General features: G+C 58.9%; 1 protein-coding gene across 1 annotated transcript; it reads right to left on the bottom strand.

The window, feature by feature from the left end:
* Nucleotides 1-64: 64 nt before the first annotated feature.
* On the bottom strand, nt 65-11,897 carry HSD11B2 (hydroxysteroid 11-beta dehydrogenase 2). Its single transcript, XM_029052009.1, has 5 exons — nt 11,568-11,897; nt 2,320-2,532; nt 1,903-2,088; nt 1,223-1,360; nt 65-906 (listed from the first exon to the last, which is right to left on the bottom strand). Exons 1-5 carry the CDS (start codon nt 11,824-11,826, stop codon nt 551-553), a joined length of 1,152 nt encoding a protein of 383 aa, XP_028907842.1. The 5' UTR covers nt 11,827-11,897; the 3' UTR covers nt 65-550.
* Between the last annotated feature and the right edge of the window lie 745 nt (nt 11,898-12,642).

Genomic DNA, 12,642 nt, shown 5'->3' with positions numbered 1-12,642 from the left:
CACACACACACACACAATCTCCCCCTTTTCCCCTTTATTCCCCCCACAAGAAGACAAACGTGTCTGGCCTTTTTTAGGAGAAATAAAAATACTAATTTATTTAAAAAGTGACAATCAGGAAATGAGTGAAGAGAAAGTTGTCAGCCATTTTCCTTTGTAACCTGCTCTTTCCCCCCACTCTGCTTCTGCGAGCCATGTCTCCCTCCTTTTAGTCCCCACCATCTCTGCTGCTCTCAACGCAATAGGGGCTGGGGCTCCCCTGGGTCTGCAGAGCCCTCATTTTCGAGCCTGCTAAAATAGTGGTGGTGAACCCTACAAGTCCCAAGGTGGCAAGAGATTTCCCCCTTCGTTGAGATAAATTACTACACGGGGGGGGGGGGGGGGGGGCTGGTCTAGAGCAGAGGGGGAGAGCCCTGCCTGGTCCCCCTCTGTCTGCTGCCCAGAGGCCCGGAGTGGCCCTGCCAGCCAGAGATCTGGATGCGGTGGCATCCTTGGCTGACTCACACCTGCTATGTCTCGGCCGCCAGGGAGCAGGGGGGCGTCTGGGTGCCTACTGGGCCTTGGTGTGAGCGGGAGCCCGCAAGGCACGGGGCAGCTTCTGGCTGATGAAGAACTCACGCAGGAAACGGGCACGCAGGGCATCTGGCAGGTAGTAGTGGATGAAGTACATGAGGGTTACCCCCCGGCCGGCATAGTAGCGCCGGCGGGGCCAGGGGGCCAGCAGCGCGTCGGTGATGGCTTCCACCACAGGGCTCAGGTCCTCCACGGCCAGCTCCAGGACCCGCAGGAACTGGCCGTGCGTGTGCTCAATGTACTCTTCCCCGTACGCCTGCAGCAGCTCCCCGGGCAGGCTGGCCAGCAGCCGCTGCTTCCGCTGGTCCCATATTCTAGGGTCCTCCATTGCCCCTGGGAGGGTGGCAGGGGGGGACAGGCCTGTGTGGGGCTCAGGCCTCCACCACGCGCAGGAGCATGGCAGACAGTAGCCCTACCCCCTGCGTTGAGGGGGGATATCCGAGACACTCCCCCACCCTGGCCCTCATATGGAGGGGCAGCAAGAGGGCAGCAAGCCCTCTAGTGGTGAGGTTGGAAGGAAGGGAGAGAGCACGGCGCTAGCTCGGCCAGAAAGTTCTCCAAGCTCCCGAAGGCTCGGTTTGACAGACCCCTGCTCAACGAGTGGCCCCCCACCGGCACCCGCTCTTCCCTGGCCCCGGCCCCTCCTTACCAGTCTTGAAGCAGCCGGGCTGGATGACGCTGACCTTGATCCCCCAGGGGAGTAGCTCACTGCGGAAGGTGTCCATGAGCAGCGCCACGGCGGCCTTGGAGGCCCCGTAGGCAGCCAGGCAAGGGTATGGCATGTCGCCTGTGGGAACGCGGGGCGTCACGCCGGCAGGCAGTCGGTCGGCCGACACAGCTCGGCTCCCTCAATCCCTCGAATCCCTCCCGGACCCCCCGGATTCCCCATTCCCACGGAACCCCTCCTGAGGCCCCCTGCAGGTCCCTAAGTCCAGTGCTCTGCACACAGATGGTAGCTCAATAAATATCATTGATTGATTCATTGATTGACTTCCTCAGCTGGGGCTACTCCCCTCCATTCCTCCTCTTGCTCCCCCCTCCCCCTCCCTTCAGCCCCCAACACGGGCTATCTGGGTATCCTAAGGGTGGGGGCCGGGGCAGGGGGAAAACCCAGGGGGCCAGTACTGGTGATGGAACCCACCCCATTTCAAGCTGGGTCCCCACTCCCAGCCCCTTCTCTGCTGGTTCTCCCGACTCCCTGGGCCTCTCTTCTCCTTCCCTCCCTTCCCCTCTGTAGAGCCCCGACCCTTCCCCCAGGCCCCACCTCGGCTCCCCGTTCCTCCTCTATAACCCTCCTGTCCCCCGTTGGCCTTCTCCCCAGCCCCTCACCAGCTGGACTGCCCATGGTGATGATGCGACCCTGGGACTGGCGCAGCAGTGGCAGAAGCCCCTTGGTCAGCTCTAGGGCCCCAAAGAAGTTGATCTCCATGCAGCTTCGGAACTTGGCGAGCGGGGACAGCTCCACATCAGCCACAATGTCGTTGAAGCCAGCGTTGTTCACCAGGCCCCACAGTCCTGAGGGGCGGGCAGTATGGTCACTGCCTGTCACTGCCACCCCATCCGCTCTCATCAGCCCCCATGGACCATGGGCATGGGCAGGGGCCCCTTCCTGGCCAACCAGAATACCCAGATTCCCAGGGAAACACCCTCCCCCCCAGCTCCCATCACCCACCAGCCCCTGTCCACCTCTGGGCCCACTGCCCTCCCTCCTTCCCTTGTCCTGTCCTCCTTCCCTCCCCCACTGACCAGTGCTTGCAGTCTGGGCCTTGGCCTGCTCAAGTGCCCGTTGGATGTCATCGGGCTTGGTCAGGTCCATCTGTAGCAGCTTGAGGCGAGGAGAGCAGGTATTTCGCAGTTCTTGTGCCCCAGGTCCTTCGAGGGCCAGGACTGTGGCCAGTACAGTGAAGCCCATCGAGTCCAGCTGTTGTGCGGTCACTTTGCCAAAGCCTGAATCACAGCCTGGGGTGGAGGTGGCGGGGGTGGGGTGTTTGGGGAGGGAGGGGGAGGCCGTCAGCTAGAGGGCCCAGAAACATGGGTGGGGGCAGTCCGGCCACCCATTGGCATGGCCCAGCCTGCCTGCACCCCTGTGTAGGCACCCGACCTTATGCTTGGAATTGGCTGCTAGGGTCAAGGAAGAGTGTGAGGGTGGGGGTGGGCACTTCTCCAGGCAGCTCTTGTCCCCCCACTTTTCATATAGAACATAGCAGGGCACCTGCCAGGGAGGGCCCAGCCCTGAGTGGAGGTTGGAACATAATCCCTAAGATTGTGAGCCCCATGAGGGACAGGGACTGCATCTGACATGATTACCTTGCATCTGCCCCAGTGCTTAGTACAGTGTTTGGCACATCATAAGTGCTTAACAAATACCACTGTTATCATTATTAGTATTTTTATTATTATTATTGTTATTATTAACTTGAACCCAGCACCCAGAGGAAAGAGTAGTTCATGCTTGTGTTTACTAAGCACTCACTATGTGCTAAGCACCAGGGTAAATACAGGATCATCAGACCAGCCCTGGCCTCTGGACTACACGAGTCAGACAATATAGGTGCAGGTAGGCACATACATAAAGCACTATGAAGAGGTTTTTTTTTCTTTAATGGCATCTGTTAAACACTGTACTAAGTGCTGGGGTAGAGACGAGCTAATCAGGTTGGACACAGTCCATGTCCCACATGGGGCTCACGGTCTTAATCCCCAATTTACAGATGATGTAACTGAGGCCCAAAGCAGTGAAGTAGACTTGCCCAAGGTCACTCAGCAGACAAGGATGGAAATAGGATGAAAACCCAGGTCTTTCCGACTCCCAGTCCCATGCTCTTTCCACCAGGCCACGCTGCTTCTCTATCACAATTATATTACAAATTACAAATAATAGCCCATTTCCAATTCAGCAATGAGAGAGGACCCAGGTGCCCTCACATCTTATTCCCACACCCCCACCCCCCCACCCCCCACCCCCCGGGAGGCAGAAGGAGCTGCCAGCTCACTAATGGGGTTAATTAGTCCATCTGGACCTCAGCCCTGCCTGGCACTGGCCATCTCTGCCATCCAGCCTGCCCGCCCCCAGAATAGGAGGAGCACTGAGCCAGAGCAGAGCTACAAGATGGTCATTTTCCTTGCCCCGTCACCTCCCACCCTTCTGGGGGTGGAGTGGGAACCCGTGAGCCAGGCCTCTGCCATGTTTCTGTCTGTCAGTATTCCCTCCTACCCCTCTGGGGTCCCCAGCCTCATCTCCACTTCCCTGATCCTAGGACATGTGATTCAGGAGAGCCATCCCCCCAAGGGCCTAGGCTGGAGTTTTGGTGCTGTTCTTCTCCCTGAAGTGTCCCCTCAACAGCCTGGGGGGGGGGGGGGGGTGGAAGGGAAGGTGCGGGGGAGGAGAGGAGATGGGAAGCTCTCCAGAGGACTGGATGGGGAGTCCCCACTGCCCCCTGGGAGGGCATCTCAAACCCAGTGCACCCCTGGGTGAAACAAGGAAGAGACATCCTTGGGCACCCCTTCCCCACCCTCCCAGTCACCCTGCCTCCCACACGCAGGACTACATTCCTGGCATCTGAACCTCTGAACTGGGGTGCCTCCTGCCTGATCACCCTATACACCTCCCAAGCCCATCCCCTGGGTCCCCCTGGATCCCCCCTCCCAACCACCCTGGTCAGCTCCTGCAGCCCTGACCAGGCAGGAAGGGTCAGGCAGGGAGCCAGAAGAGCTGAGGATACTAGAGCAGTCCCCAGCCTGGAGTTGGGGGTAGGGGGGCTGTGACCAGAGAGAAAGGTATGAAGCTGGAGTGACAGCAGTGATCTATCTGACAGGACTGAGCCAAATTCTAGGCTTTCTGCTCCACCATTCAGACGGTTGTTCTTTGGAGCCATTTTCCCAGAAGACCCCTTAAACTGGTCAGGTCCTGGCGATCCCTCCCTCAGTCGCCTCTGGGGCAGACAGCGCTGCTCCCAACACTGTGGCAGCTGGGCAGGCTGCTGCCACTGGACAAATCCAGCAAACTAGGCCAGGTCTTCTCCCAACTCATCCTAGGCCCCTGATTCTACCCACCCCCAGCTCCCGCAAGCCAGGAGAAGCAGCATGGAAAGAACACGGGCCTGGAAGTCGGAGGACCTGGCTTCTAATACCGGCTCTGTCAATTACTTGTTGTGTGACCTTGGGCAAGTCACGTAACTTCTCTGTGCCTCAGTTTCCTCAGCTATAAAATGGGAATTAAAAACCTACTCTCCCTCCCACTTAGCCTGTGAGCGTAGTGCAGGACAGGGATTGTTTCTGACCTAATTAACTTATACCTACCCCAACACTTAGAACAGTGTTTGATGTACAGTAAGCGCTTAACAAATACCATTTTTAAAAAAGAAGCCGGGCTGCACCTTCTGGGGTCCCAGCTGACCTCTGCAGCCCTCCTTGGCTCTCTTTCTGGGTGACTGCCCAGGTGCCAGGGCCCCAGGCTCAACTCCCCACCCGGAACAGCTCCAGTACCGCTCCCACCCCCGCCCTGCAGTGCTCCCACTATCGGAGTGAGAACAAAAGCAGCATGGAGGCTGTAGCATTTCCTGGAGGGGTGTTTGGCTTGGCCCAGTCCCTGCTTCCTCCACCCTCCCAAGCCCTCCCCCAGCCTTCTGCCCTGCCCCCTTCCCCACCTCCGGCACAGAGATGAAGAGAATCCCATGGCAGGCAGTCAGGCAGGCAGGCAGGTACCTCTGGGTGTGCTCCTCCCTCTGGGGAGTATCCAAATTGGTGTCCCTGTACTTATGTGCACCCCTGGATGCAGAGGTCCAGGTCCTCTGCCCGCCCAGGATATACAGTAAACCAACTTAATCCTCTTGGCACATGCTGCTGCTGTTGAGTCTGCATCTGTCATTTGTCCCTCCAGCCTGCTAGCTCCTCCAGGGGCAAGATCCTGGGCTAGGCTCTGACCTGGAAACTCCATGGTAGCAATGGCCAGGCAGGGCTAAGGAGAACTTTGTTGAGAACAATGATGGTGAAGAGAGAGTGTTTGCGTGTATGTGTGGTATGTCTCCATGAACTGCTTGTATGTCTGTCTATACATGTGTCTCTGGCTGGGTCTCAAGCTGTGGTGGGTATTAGGGTTTGCGGGGTGTGGGAGGTGGGGGGTGGGGGGAGAGGCATATACTACACTGTCCAGGGAGGGGGACAGTACCCAGAAGGGAGAGGAGATGATTTGCGGGGAGGAGGCAAGGAAGCTTTCTATCAGTCCCAGCCAGCGTCAGTCACATCCCAGCCTGCACAGAGGCTGAAACCTCCACTTCTTCCTCCAGTCAGGAATCTCAGCCCTGGCATGTGTGATCTTCTTCCAGTTTGGGCTCAAACTCAGGTCTGGCCTCCTTCCTTCTGTCTCTTACCCTGATGTGGGATCCCCCCCATCCCCAACCTTTGGCCCCCAGACCTTGTAGGAAGGGAACAGCCTGAGCTAGGAGCCATCACTTCCCCACTGGGGCAGGAAGGGAGGGGGCAGGTCTGTGCCAACCCGACAGGCATAGGGACAGAGTGTTCCCCCTGCCGGCAGAGCTATACCTCTCCCCCGCTCCCCTACCCACTGCCACACCCTGCTGTCTGAATGAGAGAAGAGGGTTTGAGTGTCCCAGTTCAACCTCTGCACCCATGGGGATGAAATACGGGGCTAGGCCGGCTGGCCAGCCAGGAATCAGCCAGTCAGCCAGCCAGTCAGTCGGCCAGCCAGCCAGCCAGGTCTGCACTCTCTCAGCCCTGAACCCACCGGTCAGTCAATTGTATTTATTGAGCACTCATTGTATGCAGAACACTGTCCTAAGCACTTGGGAGAGTACAATATAAGGATACAATAGACACATTCCCTGACCACAACGAGCTGGACGCCCCTCTCTCCTGTAATTGCCCTCAACCGGATGGAAGCATATGATGAAGGTGAGGCAGGAAGGATGCAGGAAAGAAAGGGAAATGCAGGATCAAGGTTTTGGGGCATTTCCCAGCTCTGCCAACTGGCCCCTGGAGACTTGCAGTCTCTGCCATCCGAGCCGGTGTCCAAGGGCAGAACTCCCTACATTCCCATTCCTGGGATTCAGCCCTCATGATCAGTAACTCGGCCCAACCTGACCTTTGGCCCCATCGTCCTCTCTCCCTTGACACCACATCAGTGGCTAGGGCGGGAGCCCCAAGGAGGAGCCCTTCTCTCCCCCACCTACCCCAGTACCATCATTGGTCTTGTCCCTGGGGGGCGGGGGAGTGAGGGGTGCAGCTTGGAGCCCAGCCATAGCCTCAGGCCCCTCTCATCCACCTTGCAGTCTCTTAGGGGTCATATTTCAGGGCTGGGAATGGGGAGCTTTCCTAGATGGGGGCCTGGAAAAAGGGAGGGGGTGATGCCTCAGGGATCTCAAGTGGTGGGGAAGCTCCCTGTCAGAAAGGGGGAGCTGTTCCGCTCAGGTCTCCCCAAATGGCTCTTCGTTATGACCTTAGCCCTTCTTTCCCAGCTTCCCGCTGGCCAGGATGAGTATGCCTGTCTGCCCCCCACCCTGATATCCCCCCACCCCCACCCAGGCCTTTCACTGAGTCAGCACATACTTCTCCAGTCATTGACAGCTGACCCCACTGCTGGGCCTCACCTGCCATCAGCCTGGGGGGCGGCAGGGAGTCATTAACCCTCTGTGACCAGTCAGCCAGCCTGCCTTCCCGGGCCCCACATCTCTGGCATCTCCTGTTGTCTGAGAGTCGAGGCAGGGCCAGCGGGTTCTAACCCAACCAGTGGAGAGGATTCCCTGGGCCTTAGGGGACTGTACAACTCCTTTCTGCACCCCCAACCTCTGTTTCTCAGCAAGAACCCAGAGCTGAGGTGTTCAGAAATAACACGGGTTGGGGAGAGCTCCCCTGCTTGGAGGTAGAGGAATAGAAAAGATGACCTCAAGCCATTCTCCTAGACTGGGAGCCTGAGATACCAGGAGGGGAACCTGTTCAGAGTCCCCTGTGCCCAAGTCCTTTACTCGGGAACAGCCAAGGATGCATATCACAGGGTCCAAGAGCTCCCTAGGAATGGGGAGAGAGACAGACAGAGAGACAGAGACACCCAGAGCCAACCTGGGTAGTAAGTGGGAGGAGAGAAGAGGCTCGGGTCTTCTGGGATTCTGATGCACAGAGACCCCTTACTCCCCATCACTGCTCCAGTTTGGTGGAAGGGAAAGAGTGGTAGCGGCTTAAATAGGGGAGAAGGGGTGGGGAAGGATGTTTACTCCCATCCCAACAAGGGGAAGCCTAGGAAATTGTGAGGGAAATGGGCTGGGGGAGGAGACACAGTGCCAAAAGGATGCTAGTTCACAGAAGGCGAAAATCTGAGACTAGCAGCTCCCCGCCCTCCCGCCCGCCCCCCCCCCCCCCCCCCCGCATTAGCATGCCTGCCTGCGTGCGTGTGCGCATGCACATACACACACACTCACACTCACACACTCACTCACTCACTCCTCTGTTGTCTGATTGGAGAAGCCTCACCTCAGCAGGATCCTTCCCAGGTGATGGTATCCATCTCCCTGATTCTGGGCAGGAGATGGCTTCCCCAACCCAATCTGATAGGCATCTCCTGTTCAGAGACCGCAGGAGCCACCACACCCTCCCTTGGCCCCAAGTTCTAGTATCTCCCAGCCCTCTCTGATGAGAAGTTCCTCCTGCCATCCAACTCAGAGCCCTCCTGCTGCAACCTGTTTGTTCTTGTCCTGTGGTCGGAAGAGAGGGGAAACACTAGATCACCCTCCTCCAAAGAATAAGCCTTCAGCAGCTGCCTCTGAGTAACCACCACCCTCAGCACTGGGTCACTAGCCCATCAAGGGCAGAAAGCTAGCCACATGTGGCCCCGCTAGCTGGAGGCTGGGTTGGGATGAAGCAGAGAGAACTGGGTCACTCTCCTCAACCGGGGTTGAAGGAGGCAAAGCCCTTGGCCCTATACCAAGGTCAATGCTCTCCAGGGGAGGAGGAAGGAATCTTGGGACAGATACCTCACCTAACCCCTTTTGGAATGGCCGAGGAGGCTCCACTTCTCCTTCCCAGTCCCTTCCACCAGCCTGGTGTTTCCAAAACTTCCACCTTTTGGCCCCAGAAACCTAAGGGGACTCCGGTCTGCAGGAGCAACTAGACTGTGTCGAACTGCCTGGTTCATTGCCCTCATTCCAGCTCCTGAGATGGCTCCCCTGGCCCTTGCTGTCCAATGTCCCCCAGGCACCTCTCCCTCTCCTCGGCCTCTGGAGGATTCGGACCCGCACAGCCATGCCCAACAGCAGTGCTCTGCGGCCACCAAGCCAAGAAGAAGCCCTGCTCTCCCAGGGTCCTCCCGAGAGGCCCTCCCATTCCACACCGCACAAGGGCCGGGAAGGGGCTAGGGGAGGCCCTAGTGGGTAGTTAGAGGAAGAGCTTCAGCACTGTCAGAAAAGGCTGGAGTCCACAGCAGACACCCCACTCCCCCACAGGCTGAAGGACGTGAGCTCTCCAATACACCCCGGCCCCCAGGCAGTGCAGAAACAGAGCCAGGGCCTCTGCTGGGAAAGAAAGCAGCCGCCCCCCACCCCCCTTCTCCACCTCCTCCCCCTCCCCAGCCCCCAGGCCTCTCCGTGACAGATTTATTCTCATCTCTAAACAAAGGGAGCTCAGCTCCAAGCTGGATTCAGGAGGCACCTGAGTCCCCAATAGTGGTGCCCACCCCCCAGCTTCTCACCCCTTTGCCAGCCCCTACAGAGATGACCACTCCATCTACCCATCACCCCCACCTCCAGAGAGACAGTCTCACCGTGGGTAGACCCTGGAGACTGGCACTGGCCATGATCCCGGCCCGGGAGGGTAGGAAGCTGGCCAGGGGGTTAGGGTACAAGGCCCTCCAGACACATTCCCCCCATCCTTCTTTCTCTTCCAGCCTCCTGCTTCTCTGCAAGGAGCTTCATCCCTTTAGAGACATCTGACAACTCATGCATGTCACCTTGTGTGGGAACCCAGGTGGGACAGTATGAGCCATCTGGCCCCAGAAAGCCAGGTGCTCTCCCCTGGCTAGGGACCTGAGGGCTTCTCTGATGCCCCAGGAACTGGATAAGGAGCTGGGAGAAGGGACCCACTGTCCCTTCCCCTCATCTCCTTGCTCCAGTTCCAAAGGGCAGACAGACAGGGCATCTCTCTCCCTGCTATGGTGCCCAGTCTCCCAACTAAAGAGCATCGGTGGAGCCTTGGCATGGGGATTGTCAGGGTGAGTCTGTGCCCACCCTGTGTGCTCTCCACATTCCTTCATGCCATACCGCCCATGCCACATGCCCTCAGTAAGACCCAGCTTCCTCACACCCCTGGTTTCCCCTTCTCCTCCCATCCAGCCCCCTCGACCTAGCTCTCTGTTCCTCCATCTGTCTGGGCCCCATTCAGGCTGGGCAGTACTTAGCAGGTCACTAAATTTATTGGAGTCAACAGAGAACCCAGGAGCTTTAATCTCAGCTCTGCCCCCACTGTATTGTGTGACCCCAAAGAAATCCCTGTCTGACTCTCCCTGTGGCGCCCCCACCCCCCAAAACCCCTCTATCTCCCCAAGGAGAATTCCAATCCTTGCATGCTCCCTGCAATCCCTGGCTGTGTGAGTGGAACGGATCCAAGAGTGAGGATGGGGGCTCTCTGGAAGGAGCTGAGGGGGAGGCTGGGGTGGAACCATGAAAAAAGTGCTGTTTCCCTATTGGCCTTCTCATGTTGGAGAGCCATCTCCCTGGGTCAGATCAGCAAAGATTCCCCTTCCCCTCTCTCTGAGTCAGTGGGTTATCTGGGAGGGGACAGGCAGCCCTCTTCTCCTGTGTGGCTATCCTTGCTCAGGCTCAGCTTGCCTGTCCCCTTGGATGTAGAGCGAGAGATGCCTCTAGGAACTCCTCAAGCCCCATTACTCTGAGGCTGTCCCTATTTTCCCAGGGCCATTATCACCCCCAACTTGCCCTACTACTCCCTTCTCTCTAGGCCTTCCCCTCTCCTCTTCATTTCTCTCCCTTTTTCTGTCCTTCTATCTCTCCTACCCCCTTACCTGCCCCAGCCCTCTGGTCACACCGATCAATCAATCACATTTATTGAGCACTTAACTGTGTGCAGAGCACTGTATTAAGCGCTCGGTAGAGTACAATAACAGATTCTGTAGACACCTTCCCTGCCCACAAAGAGGTTAGATTAGAGAAAAACAGCCCAAACACTGTCCAGGCCCCTCATAACAATTCTAATACCTCCTTATCAAAGGTAGGGGTGGGGCACTTCCCCCCTGAGCAAGTGACTTTGGTCCTGTGCTCACTGACTAGTTATTTGGGGTCCAGATGAGCACACCGACCAGGAAGTCCAGGCCAAGTACGGGGGTGCCCTCCACAAGGAATACCCACCCCCCGGGTTATGGCTTTCAGGTATGTTAAGAGTTGGAACTGAGTGGGACAAAAGCCCTCTACCCCAGTCCACTCAGTAGAACTGGCGCTGTGGGATGGAAAACCGGAGCCTAGAGCAAGGCAGAGGTGCTTGTTTTGCTCCTCTGGGCTCCCCTGCAACCTTCCCGCTCCCCTATGGAGCGTCACTCACCCTGTTCTCTGTCTGTCTTTCACCTTTGCCCACTTCCCATGTGCTTGGACGGAGAAGAGTGCTCTCCTCGAAGAGGGAAAAAAAGAAACGCGGCGGGGGGGGAGGGGGGGGGCCGGGAAGGCAGGATGCCTCCAGCTTAAAGGCTGCCAGACAAGGATGGAGGTACTAGAGTTTGCCGGAGACTCTCATCGCTCGACGGGAACCAGTCGGCGGCGGGCACACCTGGCACTTCCAGAAAGCGGTACCTGCTGATCCGGGGCGTTAGGAGTGCTCAGGACCCGTGGCTTGGTGGGGAAAAGGGGTGCCCGGGAGACTACGGAGAGCTCCCAGTTCTTGCTCTTCCCCTCGACTGGTCGCTGGCAGGGAGGGAGCGGCCACGCGTCCGCCCACGAGCCCACCCCAGAGCGTGGCCGCCGGCCCCCCGCCACTGTCCCACTCACCCGTGATGAGCACGACCTTCCCCGCCACGGGCAGCAAGCTCTTCCGAGCCAGGCGGGATAGTAGGAGCCAGCCGGCCCCGGCAAGCAGGGCGGCGCCGGCCAGCGGGGGCAGGACCCGGTGGCACAGCCACGCCAGCCCGGCCAGCAGCGCCAGGGCCATGAGGAGCGCCCGGTCCGGCCGCAGGTCCGAGCGGCACAACTGGACCAGCGCCCGGCCGGCCACCAAGAACCACGCGCAGCAGAACGGCCAGGGTTCCATGGCCGGGCCCCGGGGGCCGGGAGCTGGGGGGGAAGGGGAGGCGAGGTGCGCTGCGGGACACACCAACACACACTCACATTCACACTCATACACACGCTCCCTTTATAAAGCGGCAGCGGCGGGGGGTGGGGCCGCCCCCCCTCCAGTGGGAGGAGTTGGCCGGACCGACCTGCCCCCCACTCCACTCGGTCCGAGCCAGGACGACCCTCGAGCAGCCCAAGACGCCCGGGGCTGTCCGCCCTTCTCCCCTCCCCCTCCCCAACCCGATTCACCCGTCTCCCTCCCCGGCAGGTGCCCCCGGCCCCCTCCCCTGCCTTCCCCAGGGGCTTTCTAAGAGCTGAGCCGGTTCCCCGCCCCTCCCTCCTCTCCTCCAAGAGCCCAGACTCGCCCCTCCCCCCACACCCCCCTTTTCCCCGCCCGCTGGGTCGGCTCCGCTTTCTAAGAAGACAGAACAAAGTTGAGAGCCAGAGCTGCTGCTGCTGCTGCTGCTGCTGCTGCTGCTGCTGCAGCTGCTGTTGCTGCTGCCGCTGCTGCTGCGGAGACCCAGCCGGCCCCGCCCCCTCCGGCCGGGAAAAGCGCTTTCTCTCGCTCCCTGCCCGCGGGGTCTCCTCCTCTGCATCTCTATACTGCCTTTCTGCGCCTCTTTGTCTCTGCCTTTCTCTGAGGATCTCTCTTATCTCTCGAACGTTGGCTTTTGTCTTTTCGTTTCTACCTGCTGTCGTTGTCTCCTCTCTGCGTCTCTCTGCTCGGCCTTTGGCACGGGGAGCAATCCAGGGCTTTCTGGGTGGGGCCAAGGCCAGGACCAGCGATAAGGGA

This window comes from Ornithorhynchus anatinus, chromosome X1 (genome assembly GCF_004115215.2).
Source record: "Ornithorhynchus anatinus isolate Pmale09 chromosome X1, mOrnAna1.pri.v4, whole genome shotgun sequence".
In the NCBI taxonomy this organism is placed as follows: domain Eukaryota; kingdom Metazoa; phylum Chordata; class Mammalia; order Monotremata; family Ornithorhynchidae; genus Ornithorhynchus; species Ornithorhynchus anatinus.
This window is presented reverse-complemented; position numbering and strand designations above follow the sequence as displayed.

Coding starts and splice junctions, on each gene's coding strand:
- HSD11B2 (XM_029052009.1), bottom strand. CDS start 11,826: ATGGAACCCTGGCCGTTCTGCTGCGCGTGGTTCTTGGTGGCCGGCCGG. Junction 1,361..1,902: donor CACCATGGGCAGTCCAGCTG/GTGAGGGGCTGG, acceptor GCGTTCCCACAG/GCGACATGCCATACCCTTGC. Junction 907..1,222: donor GCCCGGCTGCTTCAAGACTG/GTAAGGAGGGGC, acceptor CCACCCTCCCAG/GGGCAATGGAGGACCCTAGA.